At 31.3% G+C, this 25,308-nt stretch overlaps 2 protein-coding genes across 5 annotated transcripts in view; both read left to right on the top strand.

Annotated features, from left to right (window-relative positions):
- LOC111632568 overlaps positions 1-24,506 on the top strand; it is a 74,713-nt gene extending 50,207 nt beyond the window's left edge. For all 4 annotated transcript variants that reach the window (XM_023377039.1, XM_023377037.1, XM_023377036.1 and 1 more), the window contains exon 2: positions 21,749-24,506. In XM_023377039.1, coding sequence (XP_023232807.1) covers positions 21,831-24,485 — 2,655 coding nt within the window. In that variant the 5' untranslated portion in view covers positions 21,749-21,830 and the 3' untranslated portion in view covers positions 24,486-24,506. The remainder of the gene's footprint in view (positions 1-21,748) is intronic.
- On the top strand, positions 15-8,351 carry LOC111632569. Its single transcript, XM_023377040.1, has 2 exons — positions 15-1,473; positions 7,966-8,351. Exons 1-2 carry the CDS (start codon positions 62-64, stop codon positions 8,324-8,326), a joined length of 1,773 nt encoding a protein of 590 aa, XP_023232808.1. The 5' UTR covers positions 15-61; the 3' UTR covers positions 8,327-8,351.
- Positions 24,507-25,308: the final 802 nt, after the last annotated feature.

The following is a 25,308-nucleotide window of genomic DNA, read 5'->3' as shown; positions in this document are numbered from 1 at the left end:
AATGGTACCAGCGACTCTTGCAGCACTCAAGTGCTGCCAAGCGACAACAAAATATCCACAAATGGAGCTGTCAATCATCTCGACACTAGCCTCAGTAAGACAAAATCCCGCTCGGACAAAACAAAGTCCCAGTGGCCACTCTGTGAGACGGTACTTATCAACTTCCAACATGAGACTTCTGATATCAGACAAGGACAAGAAGTTCGTTCTATGCAGGGAGGAAGACTTTCTACGCAGGGCCACAGATTTTCTCAACCAGTCACAAGCTGTCATCTTACCGGAAGACCCAACACCAGCCGTATTAAGAAAAACAAAGAAAATAATTACTCTCCCAGGGGTTACTTCGGTTCTTTCAGGACGCTTGGACCCCCCATCCAACGTCGCTTGTCCCAGACTTTTCTTTGAAGCAAAAACACACAAAGAGAGCTGGCTGTTAAGGCCTTTAGTCAATAAGCGGTCCCACCCTACATACTTCCTTGAAAAAGCGCTTGCTAGATTGCTAGGTGGGCTACTTCCTTCCTCCTCCCAAGTAGTGTCCTCATCTGTCACTGCTAAAGAGAGGTTATGCGCTACGCTGGCTGGCTTGAATCCAGATACTTACACATTTTATAAAATGGATGTGGTTGCATTGTACCCTTTGGTATTGCACTTTGAAGCGGTGATGCTAGCTAATACCTTACTTATCGAAGAGGGCTTTACTGCACAGCAAGTTCTAGAGGTTCGCGAAGCATTACTCTTTATTACGGAGCACAATTACTTCCGCTGTAATGGAAAGATTTACCTGCAGAAGCAGGGGATGCCAATGGGCTCACCACTGTCAGCTGTATTGGCAGAACTCATCATGCGGTGCGTTGAACACAGTGTTTTTAAATTCCCTCTCACCATAGCTTACCCCTTAATTTATTTAAGATACGTAGATGATATTCTTTTGGTGTGGCAGGATACAGAAGACTCCTTTCGGGTATTAGAACACCACTTATCAAAAATGTATGTTACTATACACTTCATGTGGGAGAAGGAAGTTGGGAGAAAAATTGCTTTCTTGGACTTGCACATTCAAAAATCCCAGGAAGGCTTGAAGTTTTCCGTCTATCACAAATTTGGCAATATCCCACCCATAATACCGGCCACAGCCTGTCAGCCACAGCAATATGTTAATGCAGCCATAGCTCCCTTGATCAGACGGGCATTCTTACTACCATCGACACAACATCTTATCAATACCGAACTGGAAGCTGTTTGCACAGCGGTGTATGCGGCGGGATTTAGTGCCTCCAAATACATCCATGTTAAAAATAGAGTTATGCAGTCTCTCTTCCCTGCCACCACATTGCGCAGACCAAGGGATTGGACAACGCTCCGTCCCTCACTCCCATACTGTGGACGCTTCACGGCCCAGATCTTTAGGCAGAATCGCTTTCGTTTACCTATTGCCCCACGACCATGTCTGCGACGAATCTTATGTAATGATAGGGNAATTAAAAAAAAAAAAAATGAAACACCATTTTAAAGTGCATTTTTATTCAACAAATATATTTATAAATAATATGTAGCCCAAAATGTAGCCAATGTGCCAAATGATATTTTTTACACCAAACTAAAAAAGGGTAGCCAAATTTGGCACAAAGTTGCCAAATCTTGCAACACTAAAAGGAATATTAAATAAAGCTAGAGTTGGTGTTCAAAGGATTATAGACCTAAATTCGGAAAAAGGAGAGAAAGGTCAAAAAATAAAGAAGTGAGAAAGGTTAAATAGACCTTCTGTTATGCAAATATTCATCCTTAATTTTCCAACCTTTCTCAATTCTTTTTATTTTTTTGCCTTTCTCTTCTTTCCCCGAATTTGGGGCTATAATCCTTTGAGTCACAACTTTAGCTTTATTTAGTATTCCTTTCTCATTCACACATTTCAAGTATTTGAAAATATTTCCTTTCTATTAAAAAAATAAAATATGTATAAATGTTTACGGCTTTATGAAACTTTTTTTTTTGAGGTTTATGCCATTGAAATAAATAAATACAGTAGAACCTCGATTATCCGGACTAATTGGGGATGAAGGTAGTCCGGATAAGGGAAAATCCGGATAATTGAAACAAATACTTTAATTTGTCTTTTAATGATAATACAACACGTTTTCTTTTCGATGACTTATCAGTAATATTAAAAATAAATACTGTATTTAAATCCTGATCAAATTTTCAAGAAACAAACATTTGTATTGAATTTGGACTACTACTGACCAGCTCTAACAGACTAGCTATTGTTTAAAAGGCCCTCTGGCGGTTCAAGAAGACGGATTTTATAAAATAAAAAGCAGTTGAAACTGCATTTTAATGAATAAAAATTTGACAAACTATTTATCGTTTTATGACAAGTAAAATTTTTTCGTCGCGTTCTTGGCTTTTAAGTAATGCATAAACTTCGAGGCACGAGGCCCTTCGGACCGCGAGGCATAGGCGGTGGCCCACGTTGCCCATGCCTTACGCAGCCTTGGTCATAGAAATGATGTAATTTGAATATAAATTATTTATAAATACATATGTCAAGTTAGATTTTTATTACGACGCAAAATATATTTAAGAGTTTACAACCACTGTGCCGGGTGAGACGTTGTTGAAACAAAAAAGTTTTGCATTCCATCACGTACATAAACAGTGTCGTAATTCGCCAAGTGCAAATCAGCAAATTTGTAAAATTTTTGTTTATTTTGAACAATCCGGATAATCGAGGTTCTACTGTAATAAAAAAATTTGTCAGTTTTGTTTACATGCTTATTGGGCTGCATTGGAACTTGCCTTGGGCTGCAGGCCGCAGATTGGACACCCCTGGTTTAGTACTTCATATTCATTACTTTTGTTTTAACATTTTGTTCATTTGATTGTTGTTGAGGAATAATAGCATTCTTGCAATATATGAATTTATCCTGTATGAATTTTGTATGTTACATGTAATACTATATANTAATTGTACTGTACATTAAAATATTTTATTTATTGATTAGAGAAAAAAAAATTAGATTGCTTATATTTATTGAATTATTCATTGCACTTTTATAAATTTAATATATCTCTCATACTGCACTTTAGAATTTTCTCTTCTGTACAAATATTGATGAAGCGAGAAAGCATTTTATTTTTTAATATTATGGCAGGTGCACTAAATGGATTTTTAGCTTTATTTAGGATAGTTTTACATTGAGAACTCTTCTTCAGATCCTTATTGGCGACCGAATGCAGTACATTCTAGCATTAATGAAATACATTATAAGTATATACAGTAGACCCCCTATAACACAGTAGATACGTTCCGTGTTATATAAATTCTGTGTTGTGTGAGTCACTTAAATACATGAGCCAATCACAGCCTGGCATGTATGCAGTTTAGGGTTAGTCCCTATACTGCACATATGCCAGGCTGTGATTGGCTCATGGCTAAGGCTGTTTGGCTAAGGCTAAGGTCATTGCCTAAGGCTGTTTGAAAGGTTTTCTTTTATAAAATTAATCGATTCTAGCCTAATTTGACTCAACATTTCCAAAACAAGTATAAGTTTTTGGGAATAATCCATATAAACTATACTATAAACAAAAAATTGTAGAATTACTTACCAAGTGTGCACCGTTCGATGATGCCATTGCTTAAGCTTGTTTTCGTCGTGGAGTGGCTCATAGAACGGCTGGAACGTGTTTTCTGATAAGTTATTTTTCTGCGAAAAATTTGCTGAACTTTGAAGACATCATTAATAAAAATATAATTTTTATGGCCATTGAATAATAAATGATTTTTAGTAGGTCCACTGTTCGTTTAAACTCAACGGTTTGTGTAATATCCGCTATTGGTCCAGATTCGACCAATCCTGTCACAACACAAGTTGGCAATGACGTTTTACCGTGTTATATGAACACGAATGCAATTTTTTTTTCTGTGTTATACGAACCCATGTTATAGGGGGGGTCTACTGTATATCAAAGTAATGTTTGCATTAGTCAATACAATCACTTTTCAACTTATGACAGGGTTTGGTTCCGCAACTTCAGACGTAAGTCGAAATGGTCGTAAGTCGAGAAGTGACCATACTTACAATAAAACAGTTACCCTTCGCATGTGCTTGGTAAGAGGCTAACTAACTGCAGAACAAAACTAACGATGACGCAATCAATTACAGAAGTGTGCAAGATGCATATGTATATGATATATATTTGATGAAAACTATAAAAGATTGATAGATTTTAAAAATTTTTTAATGAAATTTTTTTCATTGTAAGTGCGAATTGTCGTAAATCGAGTTGGTCATAACTCAAGAAGTGACTGTAGATCATTAGGACTGAGCAGTATTAATATTCTGATATTTATTATACTCTTAATTTTGTACAATTTAAAGGGTGGTGTGGAAGATGTATCTATATATCCATTGCATGGTAAATAATGAAATTTGTAACTAACCATATATATAAAGGAGTTTCAATAAGGACCATAGCAATAGCTAATAGTATTGTATTAACAGGGAGAACTTTTACCTTCAATGAACTTCCTATCTACCACTGGAGGAAATATAATTCTCTCTACTTGAACATAAACCTTTTAACTCCCCAGTATTACTCTTTTTGGCAAACGTTTTCGACCCTACCAGGGTCTTCTTCAGGTTACCGTTTTAATAAATTCAAATATTGCAAAATCGAACAGTAATGGATTAAATGCGATTCAAATCCTAGAATGTCAACGTTTATATCAAAACTATAGAACACCACGTTCTTTCTCGATGACGTTAAAGCTTGCGTAAATTGCGCTTGTAATAAACGACATTGCACTCAATTATGTGTGGGGTGTTTCTTCATAACAAAATTTCCATGCTTTAGAGATATTAACTGCGTTATTTTACCTTCATTTCCTCAAAATACTAATTTTGCTTTTTACTCCTTTCTTCCACAGATCTCTTAAATTCAAATATCACATCATATACCAATTAATATCTGTCAGATTAACAAAATAAAAATAAAAAAAAATTACTAAACTTTACATTAAAGAACTAAATTTAAAATAGAGCCAACTAAAATAGAGCCAACTTTTATAACAGGAGATTGGTTAGAATGCAACACATCATTATGTAATTAACCTCAGGAATTGAATTGCAGCCAGCCATTTCTCTTTCCTCCCAGGGTATTGTTCATTCGGGAATAAAACTTTGTACCTGACGGCGCAGTAATATAGGTAACACTACAACTGACCACACAACAGTTATTTTTTGACGTTTTGTGTGGCAGAAAGCTGTGGTTCATTATCACAGGAAGAAAACAAGCACTACGTCTCAGTACGTATCCAACCCAAAGACACGCGTGTTTTCCCGAAGCAGTTTTCTTTGCCTGCATACAGGTAGCACTCAACTGAGTTCCACTAGCTCTATAGAGTCAATTTTGTACTTAGAGACATTAATCTACCAAACATGTTGCAATGCTGACCAATAAAAAGATTTTGGTCTCAAAAAAATTAATTAAAAACAAGACAAACAGCAAAAGCCATTAAAGATAGAAGTGGAAAAGAGCAGCCACAATGATTGAAGAAAATACTGTCAAAAATCTTATGAAGAGCATTTGAAAGAAACTTTGAAAGGATTGGAGCAAGACTTAATTGTTATAATTATTTAAGTCTTGAATGTGTTTTAAAAACAAACTTTTGAATAAAAGTGAAATCTTACTGATTACATTATAAATAAGAATGTTATCATCTTTTGAATTTTATATATAGATTTCTATTGCTACAGTCTTTATGTATAGTGATTAATAGAAAGTATATTTATGTTTAAGAGAAAAGAAATGTGATTTGAAAATAATATAGATTAGTACATTAGATGAAATAACAGGATGGAATATGATAGTTCTTTTATGTAATCTTTTAATATCCTGAATGTTTAGTTTTCTTTACATTTATTATATTATATTGTTTGTGTGTGTGTGTATATATATATATATATCCATTTATGTCACAATTTTTTGTATCTTTTTAGCTTTCTCAGGAAAAATTATACTTAATTCAGTTGAAATTAATTAATATAATACATATTATCTAGCTTCTTAATGTCTCTATGTGCAACAGATAAATGCAATTCAAGATACATTTGATTAACTGTTTAATGATTCAGCACATTACTATTCATTACCTTTAGTAATGTTATACAGGTTATAGATAGTAAGTGGGTGCATTGAAATGAAACCTGAAATTGAATGATGCAGCTGTAGATGAACTTTCATCTACAGGTACTGTACATCATGCAATATTTTTGTTGCACTATAAGAAATGCAAGAGAAGAGATTGAGGATATAGACACTATGCATGAATCAGTTTAAAAAATATAAATAGTTAAAATTCATAAACATTTCTGAAAGGATTTAAGAAGTTTAAGAGTTAGATAATATGTAACAGCAGGAAAAAATAGTATGTTGTAAAAATACTGAAAAATTTTATGCAGATTTTTTTGTCTATAAATTGTATGCACTACTTCTAATGAAATTCAGTTGCACCAGTGAATCAATTGTAGGTGATAGATCTAAAGTTGTTACTTTTATATGCTATAAATAGTCAAATGATTTTTATAATATAATAAATATAAAACATAATTTAAAATATTTATCATCATAATTTTTTAATAGTTATGTTAATTACATTTTTAAACATTAAAATAGAAAACGTGATCATATTTTGTAATAAGAAGGTGGAAAACTTAAAAAATTGAATAAATACAAAATATGTAATTAAATAATTAGAACATATTCTCAATTAAAACTTCTTCCAAAACTTCAGACTATGAGGCATTAAATATAATTAAAATATTTTATTCTTGCAAGTGCTTTTGACGTAAATATGCACGTTGTCTTCAGGCAATTCAAAAACGAATAGAGAATTCGAACCATACATTTAAATTTAAACATTAACGATATTAGCCATTTTTTGAATGTAACTATTATAAATAAGATTTAAATTTTAGAACTAAAAACATTTTAAAATATTTAAAATTGGTACGCATGCGTTTTAAAACAAATAAACTTCGATAAGAATGGCTATTAATTATTTTGTAAACGCGTTTTTGCACCCACATTTTATAAAATGGATGTGGTTGCGTTGTACCCTTCGGTACCGCACTTTGAAGCGGTGATGCTAGCCAATACCTTACTTATCAAAGAGGGCTTTACTGCACAGCAAGTTTTAGAAGTTCGCGAAGCATTACTCTTTATTACGGAGCACAATTACTTCCGCTTTAACGGAAAGATTTACTTGCAGAAGCAGGGGGTGCCAATGGGCTCACCACTGTCAGCTGTATTGGCAGAGCTCGTCATGCGGCGCGTTGAACACAGCGTTTTTAAATTCCCTCTCACCATAGCTTACCCCTTAATTTATTTGAGATACGTGGATGATATTCTTTTAGCGTGGCAGGATACGGAAGATTCCTTCCGGGTATTAGATCATCATTTATCAAAAATATATGCCACTATACACTTCACGTGGGAGAAGGAAGTTGGGAGAAAAATTGCTTTCTTGGACTTGCACATTCAAAAATCCCAGGAGGGCTTGGAGTTTTCCGTTTACCACAAATTTGGAAATATCCCACCCATAATACCGGCCACAGCCTGTCAGCCACAGCAATATGTTAATGCGGCCATAGCCCCCTTGATCAGACGGGCATTCTTACTACCATCGACACAACATCTTATCAATACCGAACTGGAGGCTGTCCGCACAGCGGTGTATGCGGCGGGATTTAGTGCCTCCAAATACATCCATGTTAAAAATAGAGTCATACAGTCTCTCTTCCCTGCCACCACATTGCGCAGACCAAGGGATTGGACAACGCTCCGTCCCTCACTCCCATACTGTGGACGCTTCACGGCCCGGATCTGCCGGATCTTTAGGCAGAATGGCTTTCGTTTACCTATTGCCCCACGACCATGTCTGCGACGAATCTTATGTAATGATAGAGATGCTATTTCCACCCTGGAAAAATCTGGTGTATACTCCGTTCCCCTGCAGAATCCAATATCAGGACTATGCACCAATTATATAGGAGCGACTACCAGAATGCTGGCTGCCCGCATATCTGAACACCAACGTTCGGTGGCACTTGGCAATTGCAACACGGAACTTTCCAAATTGGTGATACAACAACATCACATAGCGCTTTGGAATCGGGTGGAAATACTCAAACGCTGTGATGAAGGGAGCTTGGTATATATTTGGGAGGCCATCCTCACAAAACTGCTCTCCCCGTGCAACTCCCCCACCCTCGACTTACCGGACGTCTGGATTAATATATACAGGCAGTTAAAAAATCAACAATAATCTTACATTCTTTTCCCGCACCTCCTACATGACTCAAAGCGCATACGTGTCGGCCTCACTATGTGCGTCTTTTTACGTGTTTTATGTATTTTAAATTATGTCCCATGCTTTAGTCTTTAATATTTAAATATTAATGTAAACTAGCACTTATGGATCTATTCTGTTCAGTTTCTATGCTGTCTATGTTAGGGCGCATGCGTGCCAAAAATTTTATACGTATTTACAAAGGGTTTTTGTTTTTAATTTTTAATTTTAATTTAAAATGTAAAATTTACTTGTTCTTAATCGCCATCCTAATTGGCTCTTATGTTATGCATGTTAAGGTGCACGCGTGCCATTTTTTCGCGTTTACAAAATAATTAATAGCCATTCTTATCGAAGTTTATTTGTTTTAAAACGCATGCGTACCAATTTTAAATATTTTAAAATGTTTTTAGTTCTAAAATTTAAATCTTATTTATAATAGTTACATTCAAAAAATGGCTAATATCGTTAATGTTTAAATTTAAATGTATGGTTCGAATTCTCTATTCGTTTTTGAATTGCCTGAAGACAACGTGCATATTTACGTCAAAAGCACTTGCAAGAATAAAATATTTTAATTATATTTAATGCCTCATAGTCTGAAGTTTTGGAAGAAGTTTTAATTGAGATAACTGTTAGCATGACATCCAACCCCAGTACTTAATAGAACATATTCTATTATGTTTAACAAAAAAAAAAATATTATGAATCTATATATAGGGTGATTCAAAAGTCACAAATATAAAAAAAACTAATAACTCAAGCTATTTACATTAAGATGATACGATTTTCACAGAAATGCTTAGAAAGAAGTGAGATTTTTTTAAGCAGTTTCCTACAGTGCCATCTATAGCAAGAAATGCTTGCTATAGATTGGCACTTAGAAATGCTTGCTATATATTGTAGGAAACTGAAAGCATTTGTAATTTGTTAAAATAAGAATAAAAAAAATTAATAATATTCTTAGTATAAGCTCTAGTAACAACTACAGAAATTATGTACTCTTATCAAGTGCCATCTATGGCAAGAAATGTAACTATTTTTGGTACTAAAATTTTTATTACACCTAAAAAATCCCACTTCTTTCTAAGCATTTCTGTGAAAACTGCATCATGTTATTGTAAATAGTTTGTGAGTTATTAATTTTTTAAAATTTCTGTGACTTTTGAATTACCCTGTATATAGATTCATAATATTTTTTTTGCTATATATAAACATTTTTACTATAGTTATTTTTCAAAAAGTTTTTGCTTTTTTTAGTTACAAATACTATACAATACTACAATACTATAAAAATTTTACTTTCAAAATTTCTACTCATTAAATTTTATCAGAAATAGGATATAAACTTGTGACCTTATTAATGAGGAATGATGATTTCACAAATTTTAATATGAACTTTGTAAAGTTTAAGAGACTAATGCTTAATAGATTATTGCATACAAAATGTCTTTACAGTATTCATATCTGTTGAATGATTCTTATTCTTTTTAACTAGACTAGACACTATATGATTATTAGAGTTCTGAATTATGAGATTATTTATTTCATGGGAATTGCAACTATAGTTACCTTAAAAATAGTGAAAACAACAGTATTAAATTCGTAGTTTCTACTAAGCTGAAATTCAAGGTGACCTTCAGCTGTACAACTATCAGCAATAGTTACTGGACAGTGCAGATTTCTAGTTGATAGTTGCCAATATGAATGAAACTAATATCTTTTTTGTTTTACTTTTAATTCTTATTTGAAGAATTTAAGTTCAAATAAGAGATAATTTATGATTGAATTGCATTCTTGTTTTATGATTTTTACAATATCATTTATTAAATATGTGATTTTTATTGATATGATGGGAAAGAGAGATTTTAAAGACATAAATAATAAGAATTTAAATTAATTGTAGATAATTCGTTTTAAAATAAAAATGACAAATTAGTGAATAAATTTTTTATAGACCATATTAATTTCAAATTAGTTAAAGCATATTGGGCTCCCGTGTGATTTTGGAATTTCAATTTGGAATTTAATTCAAAAGCTTTGCTTTTTCTATTGCTATTCATCTTAACTCCTGACAATACACCAAAACGATTCAAATGATCCAGATAAAATACTTTTTGTTTTTAAACACCAGAGGGTAAGCATCTGGTAAAAAATGTGAATACATGGTTCACAAAAATTATTGCAAAAGCACAAAGAATCCTTCACTCGTACATATGGGATGACTTAGGTTTTGAAGCAGTGAAAAATGAATAAAAACCTCATGTTATATGTGAATAAATATGGTATATTAAACAACCCAAAACTATTATTAAAAATAGTGGATTTATAAGCCGAGTATTTAGGGCAAATGCTTGGCTATGTATGCAAGCATGTTATCAATTATGCTTGCCTAATTAAGTCTGTATTAAAGTTCAAATTCTGTTTTAATCAGCCTTTAAAAAGCATTTTAAAATAATTAATTAAATTAATTTAAATTATCTAATTAATTATTAAAGATATGAAATGATAGATTCTTATATACGGATTGTTAATGATAAGACTGGTTAAACTTTGAGAGATGATAAACATAAAAAAATTGTGTAATTAGGGGAAAAAAGCTAGTATCCAAAAAATACTTAATATTTGAGATAAAGAGGAATAAAGTGCTACAAAAATGTTTATTTTTTTAATTTTTCAGAAACAATATGAAATACTTTAGTCAAACTTTTTTATGGATTTTGCTGCAGGAAGCCTACATTTTTAAAGGTTTTTATGTGTGATTTTTTTCCACCATGGGTAGAGATATAGGATGGCATATTTCTTTAGAAAATGTATTTGACACCACAGGAAAACTAATTAATTTTGATGTTTTTTAATCTACATTAAATTTAGAAAAGAAAGTTACTGCTTTGTTTGAGATAATAGAACATCAGTCTTATTGTTAACACATTGTATAGTATTGAATTAATTATTTATTAATTAAATTTAGTCATATAAAAATAGGTGGATTGAATCTGGCAGTTTTGGTTATTGTTTTTGTTCTAAACTTGAGTTTATGGTATTTTTATATACCAAAAACATTGTACCTAGAATAAAATCATGATTAGAAAACATTGTACTTAGAATAAAATCATGATGAGAAAACATTGTACTTAGAATAAAATTATGATGAGAAAGCATTGTACTTAGAATAAAATCATGATTATTCTTACAATTAAAATAAAATATGATAACAAACAGTATTGAAAATGTCTTTGTTATTGCATTACCAAGATAGAATTTAACTGCTTAATTGGAGTTTATACTATTTATTTAATAATATTTTTAATTTTCTTTATTTTTGATTTCCTTAGGTAGAACTTGATATTGAATTGTGATACAACATTATATTTTACCTTTCAAAGTTATAGCAATTTAGTTGTATTAAGTTGGTTTTGAATTAGTGCTTCTAGTAGAAACAGAAAAAAATACTTATATACAACATTTATGACAATAATTTTATTAAAACTGATAATTCAGGTGCCCCAAATTAAACTTGACATTTTCCAGCTGGCTACAGCAAAAATGGATCCATCTGAGAGCATAAAACAACATGTTCAATGGTTGCATGTTGTGTATGTCTTGGAATGTTACACATATGATATACAATGCTGTCCTTAAGATTTGACACAAATGTTATGGAATCATAGAACATCAAATCTTTGAGATAGCCTCAGAGCCAAAAATGCATGGATTCAAGTCGGGAGATCTTGCAGGTCAATATGCCTACTATTTTAGCTTGAAAAATGCTTTCTAGTGGTAGTTTTAGAACTAACTTTTTTGCTCTAAAAAATTCCCATCATCTCATTAAGGCTTTCATGACTTCCTGATGATTAGTTTTTGCTATAGCCAGCTGGGAAATGACAAGTTTAATTTTGGACACCTTGTACTTAGGAACACAAAAAAAACCATCAAAACCAGTTGTAAAAGACAAATATATTTACCAGAACAAACATTTTCATGTTTCAAATGGACATTATTAGGTTACATAAGCCTAATGTAGAACCGAAAAATATTTTGAACTGAAGAACAAAATTCAAATCGAATTTTGGATAGACACATGTGCCATAGTATAAACAAATGAACCTTATAGCTATATTAAAAATGTTACTTTAAAAAATTAAAAAAACAAATGAAATTAAAGAAAAAACAAAAAGGAGATGATAAGATAGTTCTGTATGGAACTTCATACTATGTCCACCATATAGACACGTCTCCTTATAATTAATGGTGATGTGATTATTGATGACTCTATATATCTCCAGACGTTCAAAAATCAAACCAAAACCAGTTGTAAAAGTCCAATATATTAGAACATAGACTATACATATAGCTGGAGTTACTATACTAGTAATCAACTCTACCTTTCGACATTTCCAGAAGCCACCTGATGTTGCAAAATTGAAACTGCAAATGTTTTCAGTCCCATTTAGTGACCAGCTTCAGGCATTATCAGAATATTTACATAGGTTTGACTGCTACTACAAAACTCTGTGAAAATGCCTGAGGCCGGCCATTGAATGTGGCCTAAAATATTTGCAATTTTGATTCTGCAACATTGGGTGGCTTCTGGAAATGTTGAAAGGTCCACTATATTAGATTTTTACAACTGGTTTTGGTGTTTTTTTGTTTTTGTTCCTACCACAAAATTTATAACTATTAGTTACATAACTTGTACTTTATATTCTTTTGCATAAACAGATCTATTTTAAAATGAATATTCAGACAAAGTTTTACAAGGTTGATTTATGACATATATCAGAAATTTGAAACTATAGGTAATATTTAATCAGAAAAGACAGATAAACAATCCCCTTATATAATGAAATGAAAATCACATTAGTCATCAACAAGATATTTAAAAAATATAGCCATTAAAATATAATAATTATCAAACTTGGTACTAAAGATAAAATTGTTTTATTTGATAAAGATAGATTTTCATGTTTCAATTCAATTGGACTTTATAAGATCGACAATTTAAAGAACAGCTTAATAAATATTGCATAGATAGAATATGAGAACAATATGATGATATAATTTATTTTTAAAGTATTGTTAGTAATAGATATATGTTTTCTAGTCTTAACAATAAACAGATCTATAGTTTTATTAAATTTGCTATAAAATTTATATGAGAATACAGTAGAGCGTCGATTATCCAAATCAATTGGGGACTGGGGTTGTTTGGAAGATCGATGTTTCGGATAACCGATTATGTACGAAAAAATATATTAATTTATCCCATCTTGACATTTTTCTCCGTTGCGTGTCGCTTTGCGTTGAATTTTCGTCGATGTTAAGCCTAACAAAGACTATCATATCGTTAAAAATTTTTTTATTTTGTACGAACAAAATAAATATATTGAAAAATATAAAAACAACAAAAAATTATGCTTCAGAAGTTAATTTAGTATCAAAAACGTAAAATATTTGAGTAGCCCAAGACATAGCCAAAGATTGCAGCACCACAGCACTGGTGAAAATTTAAATTTGCCGACTGGAATTCTTTCGGATGATTGACTTTCGGATAATCGACGCTCTACTGTATTTGGATATTATGCTATATGATTTATAGACGTGGAAAGTTTATTTTCAATTACAATAGGAAAAGTCTTGTAATATTAGATTTCTTCCTCCTCATTAACAGTAAAACCTGATTTGAAATACATAAAAGTGTAGGACTTATTTTATTAAAGATAATAAAAGATATAACTAAGAGATTTTTGAACCTTCATTGACTTGTTCATCATATTTCTAGATTATAAAACCTGTGTATCCATACTTAGTTGTTTAATAGGATAGATGATATAATAATTAACACTCTTTGTGGATAAAGAAGTTTAGACTTTTTTATATCATTATCATCTCTAGAAAAGATGATTTATCACTGTTTGTGAAACATTGATAAATCATCTTTTCTTACACATTTTGGTGTTTTTATCTGGAACATGAATGAAACTATTTTTAGCCAAGATTTTTACTTTTCTGGCTATTATATATAACAGAGGTACGGTGATCAGTCAAAAAAATGACCCCCAGATTTTTACATTTTTTTTATTATAAACAGAAAAATGCAATTATTTTCTAAGGATTTCAGTACTATTATTTTGTCCTTGGTTTGTAACCTTCAAGATTATCTGAAATTGTGTTTACAGCATCATGTGAGTCATATTGAACATGCTGTTTCCAATACTGTGGTAATTTTATTGAACATTAATTTGTAAATTCATTAACTTTCTGATTTTTTTGTTGTTTGCTTTTTACACTTTTCTGCATTCAATACTGTTTAGTTATTAGAAAGCACATATTTTTTTAGATGTAGAATTGTTTGTTTATTATTACATTGTATTTATGATTTTATATATAGGAGTTATTTGAAGTTCTAAAAAGTTTAATATGGAAGAATTGTTGGTTTTGTAGGGATGCCATCTTTTGTAAGTAATAATTCAGGTGATAATATAATGTACTCTAATTAATCTGAACTAGTTATTGGAAGGTTTCTGGTATTCCTATTCATCTGGTGTCCAGTTTTTTTAAGTCCTGTGCATTAATGATGATTAGATGCTTTTTAAGATGTAAATGAAACATTGCTCCAGAATTCTTACATTCTTTGTCATATTGGCTTTTAAGCACTATGGGTTGTTTTCAACATATTTCTACTACTAGGACTCATTGCAGTAAAATCATGCTGTTTATAGGGTATTAGGTAATGGATTCAAAATCCTCTTTGACACTGAGATTCACTGATCTGTAAGTAGATTTTATATAGGAAAAATTCATTACTCCCTTTGCTTGATCTGATTATATAAATTCCCAGCTTTTTAACTTCTGCCACCACATTTTTTGTCTGTTCTAATTATCTGTACAATTGAGGGTAATCTTTTAATTATTACTTGGATGTAGTGTTGCCACCTTTTCAAAATCGCTGACCTGGATGGCAGGTGAGGTTTGTTTGAACAGAAGTTCCTGATGCATGCGCAATGTCATTTTGCAATGTGAAGAGTAACGTGCAGTGCATGCCGGTTCTAAATCAGTTACAGTTAGGGACTAGGGAGACTTGGGTAGGAATAACGTAAGTAACTAAAGTAAGAAAAAACAACTACAGATGACTTAGCTCTATTGGATATTGGAGACATATATGAAGATGAATTGTACAAGCAAAAAAAAGGGTTGACAGATTGCACACGATATTCCCAGACAAAATTGATTGTTCACCCAGACAGTGAGTCGATTCCCAGACTGTCAGGGTGGTAACACTACTTGGATATTATATTTTTTTGCTAATGGTGTTATCATCCCTGCCAGTTTTGCCCAACACTATGAAATACTTTTTTTTAACTTCTTGATTTTTACTTTCCCAGCTCTACAGTTTGGATGTGCTCAGCAGGAATAAATTACAAATTTATGACCACACCTATGCATTTGCTAGGGAGAATATTTTTAATAACTAATGCTTTCAGCCTATTCTTATAGGCCATCATCAGGTTTCTTAAAGTGGTTTTTAGTAAATGTTCCATGAATAGAACACCCTTTTTAAATTTTTAACCCTTTTTAAATTTTTAACCAATGACGTATTCTAAATACAAATTTAAATTGAAACAAATTAAATAAATAACTTATGGAAAATATAAGGTTAACAATAAATAAAAATAAACCTAAAAAAATATACAAGATTATATTGTAAAAAAGGGAAGGCACTGAGGTCGGCGTTATGTGTGCGTTTTTTATTCGCCACATAAAAACGCACACATAACGCCGACCTCAGTGCCTTCCCTTTTTTACAATATAATATTTTGGCGTGATCGTCAGCAAATTGATCATTAATACAAGATTAATAAAACAAATAAATATGTGAATAAGAAAAATATATACACAAAAAATTATAAGAGTATAACACATAAGCCAAATATGATTCTAGGGGGGAATTATTAGATTCACATAATTCAGGGGTTTTTATATTCAAATCTTTCTTCAATGATGTATTTCCAAGCTGAAGGTCACTACAGTTCATTTGCATCTCTTGCATTCAGGCACTGCTCTTTGATCTTACTCTTGTAAATGTCTATTTTTTTCCATATCCATAATGATGGTTGGAGAATATAGTTTTTTAATGGTGTTTGCATCATCCCACTTTATTACAGAACCTTCCACCTTTGACATAGTTGCTAAAATTGTATTACTATGTCCCTTTTCTACATTGTATTTGTGTTCCTTAAGTCACACTTATGGTGTGTTCAAGGAACCCAAGATTCAGCTGGGTTGTTTTCTGCCTTGGGGTGATATATAGTCATATATATAATTTTNACCCTGTTGCCTACATCCCTTTTTGTTTGATTATATATATATATATATATATATATATATGACATGACATCACCCCAAGGCAGAGTCTAAAAACATAGTAGTGGAATCAAATAATAAACTCCAAATACCTTTAAAATGCAGTCTATTTTAACACTTCTTGAACATTTTCGGTCAGATTAACAGACCTTCTTCAGGATTGAACTAATAGAATTTAAATTTGCCAAACGGAAATTCCAAAACGTTCTATAATCTTCTCATATTCAATTGCGCATGTCCATTTTTATAATTGTAATGCCACCGCTGCCTTCATGCCAATGCTACCCTGCTTGACTCTCAAAAATTTATATTTTGCCCTTTTTCTCTGTATTTGTAAATGTGCCAGGCTTCTGCATATTATGAGAAGATTATAGAATGTTTTGGAATTTCCGTTTGGCAAATTTAAATTCTATTAGTTCGATCCTGAAGAAGGTCTGTTAATCTGACCAAAAACGTTTGAGAAGTGTTAAAATAGACTGCATTTTAAAGGTATTTGGAGTTTATTATTTGATTATAGTAATGCAGGTAGAGATATAATAGTAGTGGAATATAACAAGAAGCTGAGATAAATATAATGCAATGGAGGAAAAGAGCTGGCATATAAAAGAGGCAGTATAACAAACAACAGTGCTATCCATATATGCCTTGGAGCCAGGAATTGAAGCTAAATTGGAGCAAGCAACACTGATTAAAAAGTTTTTTATTAGAGAAGAAACTAAATTTTTAGAGACGTTAGAAATATATAAGACATCCTTGAAGAGAGAGTGCATTAACATATGAGATGTGGATTTGTTATCATATGCTTGGAAAGCTTTTTATGATAACTCTGACAAAAGATTATTATAATAACCTCAATTAACCAATAGGATGTTAATATAAAAATTAAATAGAATACATCAGTTGTAAAATTTAATTAGGTAAATTAAAATTTTTAAATTGCAAAAATATTTGAAGTTTGAATTGAAATCGAATGTAGAATGCGATAGAATGAACATTCTAAATAGAACATACATTACTGACCTGAAACAGGACAATCAAGCTGTTCGAAAACATTTGTCATTTTTAAGATAATATTGGAAATAAAACTAAGGTTAATGAGGTGATTTATATCTGCACTTTTCCAGTTTGGATTTCTTTCTCTTTAAGTAGAGAAAGTTAAGTACCTCAATGCTGAATTTTTTAAATTTAGTTGTAGATTTCATGTTATATGTATCTGTTTAATTTAGACAAGCTTTCACCAATCCCTGTATTACTTTTTATGGGATCCCATGCATATATGCTACATCAATTATCAAGCTGATCTCTTATTTTCTGTGCTAATAATAGGTTGAGTGAGAGACTATTTTTTTCAGTATGGCTGTATATGCTGCCAGTTCATGAGCAATGGAATCATTGGAATACCAGTGATTATATGCACTGCTGTTGCCTGGCTTTTTGTACACTTTGGTACAATATTGCTTTTTTACTATTACATCTAATAAAATTATTATTAATATTATAGGGGGAGACATAATTCAGGGGTTTTTATTTTTATTTAGTTATTTATTTAATTTGTTTCAGTTTAAATTTGCATTTAGAATACTTCATTGGTTAGAAATTTAAATGGGATGTTCTATTCACGGAAAATTTTCTAAATTATAAATATTAAAACTATTACATCTAAAAAGTTTACTTTTGATGAACTTTTCTGATCTATTTTGAGAGTAATGCCCACTTTATTGGTGTCAGCTGCTTTCATGAAGTCCTCTATTGAGCAGTCATTGTTTCAAATAATGTTTAGATCATCAGTGTATCTATAGATTAGTTTAATATTACTTTTGTATTTCCTTATCCATTGGTGCTTCTATCCATTCTACCACTGTTTCTGCTAGGTTACCTAATACTGGTGAACCCATTAGTATCCTACTTCTTATGTGATAAGCTTCGTGTCTAGTCTTGTGTACAAATATACGAGCGCTAAGACGGCTTTTCTTCTTCACTAGACTTATTACACCATCAATGAAACAGAAAACAAACTTTAGAAGGACTTTTTTATTTATTTGAGAATACATTTCGGATAATTATATCCCTTTTCAACTCTTTTGTTACAACTACACAGGGAAAATTAGCATAACGTGTACAAGTTAGTAAAAAATTTACTAAAATGTTACAAAATTGTAAATGAACTTACATGAGACTTACATGGACTATGAGAAATGCAGGAGTTGTGACATTAGAAAAAATATGGATGGTGATTATTGCTTAACAGGTATAAGCTTCAATAATGATTAAAATGGAAAAGATTTACAAAAGGGGAACAATTAACATAGATGTAAAAAAATTTTTTGAACTTACAGCAAACATGACGGCCTGGTACATAATGTTGGAAAAAACATCCCAGTAAGCATGACACAATGTTGAGTTAACAGAAACAGAAAGGAGGGAACAGAAACAGATTGTTTTAGTTTACGGTAGAGTAACCTATTATTAGAGTTTCATAGGATGGCATTCCCCATCCTATGAAACTCTACTGTAAATTAAAACAATCTGTTTCTGTTCCCTCCTTTCTGTTTCTGTTAACTCAACATTGTGTCATGCTTACTGGGATGTTTTTTCCAATACTATGTACCAGGCCGTCATGTTTGCTGTAAGTTCAAAAAATTTTTTTACATCTATGTTAATTGTTCCCCTTTTGTAAATCTTTTCCATTTTAATCATTATTGTAGCTTATACCTGTTAAGCAATAATCACCATCCATATTTTTTCTAATGTCACAACTCCTGCATTTCTCATAGTCCATGTAAGTCTCATGTAAGTTCTTTTACAATTTTGTAACATTTTAGTAAATTTTTTTACTAACTTGTACACGTTATGCTAATTTACCCTGTGTAGTTGTAACAAAAGAGTTGAAAAGGGATATAATTATCCGAAATGCATTCTCAAATAAATAAAAAGTCTTTCTAAAGTCTGTTTTCTGTTTCATTGATGGTGTAATAAGTCTAGTGAAAAAGAAAAGCCGTCTTAGCGCTCGTATATTTGTTATCATACTTCTTGTTTATAAAATTATTTATTCCAGCTGAAATATGAGTTAGACATTATATTGTTCAAGAAGTCAGCCATTTTCTTTCAGTGTGGTAAGTATTAAGCAACCCTATGGACCAGAGCAGAAAATGGTTGCGTTAAAAAACAGCTTGCTGAACTTATTTTGCAGGCTGTTTTTTAAGTAAAGGCTGACTATTAAATTTGTATTATATGCTGACAAATAAGCCTAATTGTAATCTTTTGATAGAACAATCCAAAAATGAGATGGAACAATTATTAAATTCATCATCTAGTGAAAACTTTATGGAAGGATAGATGGAATTCAAAAGCTCTATAAAGAGTAACTCACTCCTTGTACCATTCCATGCAATTAAGGTATCATGTACATATCTTAAATAGAGATAAATCCAGCAATGAGTTGCATAACTTTCTTGGCAACATGTAAAACTATGTGGTACTATCTATTATGATATTTTATTAAAAACATTGTTATATAATTATTATAAAATGGTAAAAAGCTTAATTTTCAGGGTAGGATGAGTTTTATTAGCATTTACAATTGTTTATAAATAAAAAATTGTAAATGCTAATAACAAGTAAAATCTTTATTAAGTTTGTCTCCACTTGAGATATGTTATACCACTCCTATCTTGCCATCCCTTGACTTTTAACTATCAAAATTTAACAATATCTTTGGAAACAGTAGACAATTGGCATTGTTGGATGATTGTTTCTAACTATTAATCCATTATATATGAATCAATAGATAATTAATACATCTTTTATTAACACTTATATACCTTCAAAGTTTTACAAAATAAATCTTGTATTAACTTAAATAAATTTAAATTATGAGATTTTATATTAAAATTTCTATTTAATTTATATTTCTAAACTTGTATTAAGATTAGAAGATAGTATTTAATTAAAGATGTCAACTTGTATTTTATTGGTATGGTTACAAGCAAAAGTCTTATTAAGATATAATACAGTAATACCCCGACTTACGCGAACCCGGAGTTATGCGATTTTCAAATCTTGTCGATTCGTCTTTTGTTTGAGCGCCACGCAACCCTTGATTACTCACTCCCCCCACACTATTGTTCAGCTTACATGTTTGGATGTGTCGCGCGGAATCCACACATAGCTACAATTTATTTTGTGTTATTTATTTCTGTGTTTGTTATATCTACGGAGACTCGAGAGACTCTACTATGTCATCCAAACGAAGTAGAACTAATTCTTCTGCATCAAACAAGAAAAGAAAAACTTTATCTTTGGAATGTAAAGTTAACATTGGGTATGTTCGTAAAGTCGAACGAGTTAAACGAGAATGACGTCATCGTTATTCCTATTTCGTTAGACTTTTCGAACGATTCGTTACTAACGCGTTTAACTCGTTTGACTTTACGAACGTACCCATTATTAAAGACTTCGATACAAAAATGAAAATTTGTGAATTGGCAAAGAAGTTTGATCTACCGGAATTGTCGGTCAGAACAATTATAAAAGGCAAAGAAAAAATTCTCGAAGCTGTGAAAAATGCTCAATCTTTAAATTCAAGCATCATTCGTAAACGTCACGGTATTATCGCTGAGATGGAAACAATGTTAAAATTATGGCGTAATAATCAAGTAAATGTGAAAAATTGTAAAATAATATAGGCCTAATTTGTTATACATATGTATTATCTAAGATTTTATTAAACATTTTTTTCTAAATTATTGTTTTCTTTAGTCTCCGGCCCCAATTAAAAATTATTTGTATGTATTTATATGCGAAATTATACCCCGACTTAAACGAATTCGACTTACATGGTTATCGCTCGGTCCCACCTATCGCATAAGTTCGGGGTATTACTGTACTAATGAATAAGCTGCTATGATATAATATAATGCTACTTATATTAGTATATTTAGGTTTTTACTGTAATATAATTTTAATTTATGGAATAAATTTGAAAAAATATATTAAACCAGTTTTAAAAAGTATTTTTATTTTTTTATTTTTTAGGGAAATTGCAAATATGAACATTATGCAGTTTGAAAGAGAAGTTATGATATTGTGATTTAGAAAAATATTAAGTATAATAATAATGAATCAAAGGAATGATACGCGAAATAGAAAATCTGATAATGCCAAAAATATTACAGGAAACAAACATTCAGTTTTACAAACCAGACCGTCAAGAAATAAGAGAAAGAAAATTACTGAATCTTACACATCAAATGAATTAGAATTTGATGATTCTAAAATGACTAAGCATTCAGTAATTAATAAAGATGATACAAGTGGAATTAAAAAAAATCCTTCAGATTTAGGTGAATCTGTCTCAGAAAATAAATCTGGAGATTTTACAATGAATAAAAAAGATGATATATTGACTTCACCATGTAATAAAGAAGAACAATCATCCATGATAATTAAAAACAATAATAGTAAAACAATAGTTTCTCCAAATGAAAAAGATTCTTCAGAGAGCCTTCGAAAAGCTGCCAGAAAAGTTCCAAAGAAACGAAAGTTCAGTCCAGCAGAAGTAGAACAGTTTCAAACAAGCTGTGATCAACAACCAGTTAAAGATATTTCAGAGAGCAATCTCATTTCTGATCATTTAAACAAAAGGAACTTAATTACTGGAACTGAAATAGATTTGAAAGAATGGAAAGGTCATAGAATTCTTGCTAAACGAGATGGTTTTTATTTGCCAGGAGTTATTAAAGAAATTAGATCTGACTTTGATGTTGAAGTTTTATTTGATGCAAATCAAGGTACAATTGTAATTAATGATGTTTTAGGACAGAGAAAATATGACATTGTAAGTGACCATAGTCCTTCTCCAGGCCAAGTAACAGTTGGAGCACGTGTATGTGTAAGAGACAATTCAGAAGAAAATATATTTGTAGAAGGCGTTGTAATGGTACTAAGTGCCAAACCTGTGCAATATAATGTGAAACTTGAAGTTCCTTCAAAATATGCCAATAAGGGTGAAACTTTATGGGTCTCAAGAGCAAATCTAAGATTATTATTACCTCCATGGTGGGAAGAACTAAACTTATCTGATGATCAGCCATCACAATTACCCCCAATTCCACAAGTTCATTGGCAAAATCAATTATCTCCAGCAATTGTAACACATCAGTTTCAACCAGAACCTCCTGTGCCAACAGATATACAAACTGTTCAACAACTTTTACCACAAAAAGTAACTACAAATATATCTAGTTCTGAAATGTTTGTAGTTGATAATTCTGTATTAATAAATAAAAATAACAACATGAAAACAAATGCAGATAATTTGCTAAAACTTGCAAATAAACAACAATTTACAAATAGTGCAAGTCCTCACTTAGCAGATGAATCTTCAGATGATGATCTTAGAAAAGAAAATATTAGATTTGATATTGGTCATTCACCAAATTTACATTTAGCTATACCTGTTACTAATAATCGATCATCAAGCAGTTTAAGAAAAGAAGATATTAGTCCTCCAAATGTTGGTTCTTTTGAACATGTTTCATCACTTCCTTCTCCAGCATTAACAGCTTTAAAATATAAAAAGGGGGATATTGTATCAACTCCAAATGGAATTAGAAAAAAATTTAATGGTAAACAGTGGAGAAGGTTGTGTTCTAAAGATGGTTGCACAAAGGAATCACAGCGTCGTGGATACTGTTCAAGACATTTAGCTTCAAAAGGAAAGAATAATATGAGGTCACCATCTTTGATATTTCCTGGCCGTCGAAAAGGAACAATTAAAGATTCTGTTGGAGGAAAAGAAATTGAATGGGATGAAATATCACAGGAAGATAAGACAAGTCCTGCAGGTTCAATTGACAGAGATCACAGAGTTCAAGGACAGTTTGATGTTGATGAGACTGAGGCAGCTAATATGTTAGTATCCCTTGGAAATTCCAGATCAACTACACCTGCTGTATCTCCTAGCCATACTCCTATTCCAATTTCACCAATTGTGAAATCTCAGCATCAAAGTCCTTTACCAACAGTTGCTTTTTCAAATATTTCTCCATCAGTAAATCAGTTGCCAGTACAATCACAGACATCAATGCAACATTGGTCTCCATTACCTCAAAATCAATCTAAAATTAATACGCACATCCAAGAACATCCTTCTGATCTGTATAAACGTGCAGTTATAAGAACTGAAATTCCAGTAACTCAGACATATACTCTAGAGCAAGAACAACTTTCACAAAGAGAAATTAGAGGATCAGTACTTCATTTAGCTGATAATCCTTCAGATTCCATTCTTTCTCCTCCTCCTACATCACAGTTGCCCACTACCCAGCCTTTATTTGTACATTCTTCTTCTGTGCCTGTTGATCACTATCATCGAGAGCCAATGATAAAATCAGATATAAATGATGAATGTAACATGCCTTCTAATGCCGTTAGTGTGGTCATATCTGCAGGTCAGAATGGACACAAAACTGGAATGCTAAAACAAGCCTTACAAAATCCGTTTGGAAATTCCAGAGAAATTGCAAATAATATTTACTCTGAAACTGAACAACAACAATGTGTGTCCAGTGAAGTAAAGCATATTGAATCTACTCAATCATTTTCTAAAGAAAAGACAGGGAATACAGAAATTAATGAGTTTGTTAATCACCCTACACCTGTCCATTTATTACCTGTAATGCCTATAAATGGAGACAGAGACACTCATGCTAATCTTGTAATGAATGGTTCAGGTCAGTTTTATTTTTCTCTTTTTTATATATTAGTGTAATATTAATATAATATGAGTAATATGTTGGAAATAGAAATGTTTTTTTTTTTTGTTAATTATATTAAATTTTCAAAGAACTTAAAATATTTTATTGAACTTTTTATGTTAGTTTTATTTTGAGTTTCTTTAAGTGAAATTAGCTTTATTTTTGCAAATTTTTTTGTATTTGCTATCTTTATCTTCTGTAAGTAGATTCTTATTTCAGATTAATTCATTCTTTTTTACTGAAAAGTAACTTACATAAGTCAGCAGTTATTTTTGTACAAAAAGTGATACAAAGTGATGCACAATAAACTGAAATGACAAATGAACTCCCTGTTTACAGTTCTGATTTATAAATTACAATAAATTGAATTAAATATTAATAACTAATAATTATTTTAATATCTCTTATGGATTAAATAATTAGGTAAATTCATGTAGATAGAAAACTAAAAATTTTTTTTAAATGTTAAGCTAAAAATTCTTTGATGCCATTGAACTGGTTCCATTTTGTAACTTTACTATATCATACACCAATATACTTTACTGTGTTTATATAATTAAATATTTTATATATATTTTCCTTGCTGATTGGTTTTTTTTTTATATCTTTATTTGACATGTATGGATTTTTAACATTTAAAGTTAAATATATTTTAATTCCTCTTAATGTAAATGCATAATTTATATCAAGGGTGTGGCCATCTTTTGAGCTATCTGTATATCTGGCCACATAAGTAAAGTAGTCACCTAGCTGAGGTTAGGAAAAATTGATATACAGAACTGTAATTAGAGTATTGAATCCTGCTAAAAGTTTAATACAGATTATAAATGAATAAAA

Source organism: Centruroides sculpturatus, unplaced genomic scaffold (assembly GCF_000671375.1).
Source record: "Centruroides sculpturatus isolate CEXI.00-Female unplaced genomic scaffold, Cexi_2.0 scaffold722, whole genome shotgun sequence".
Classification (NCBI taxonomy): domain Eukaryota; kingdom Metazoa; phylum Arthropoda; class Arachnida; order Scorpiones; family Buthidae; genus Centruroides; species Centruroides sculpturatus.
This window is presented reverse-complemented; position numbering and strand designations above follow the sequence as displayed.

Coding starts and splice junctions, on each gene's coding strand:
- LOC111632569 (XM_023377040.1), top strand. CDS start 62: ATGGAGCTGTCAATCATCTCGACACTAGCCTCAGTAAGACAAAATCCC.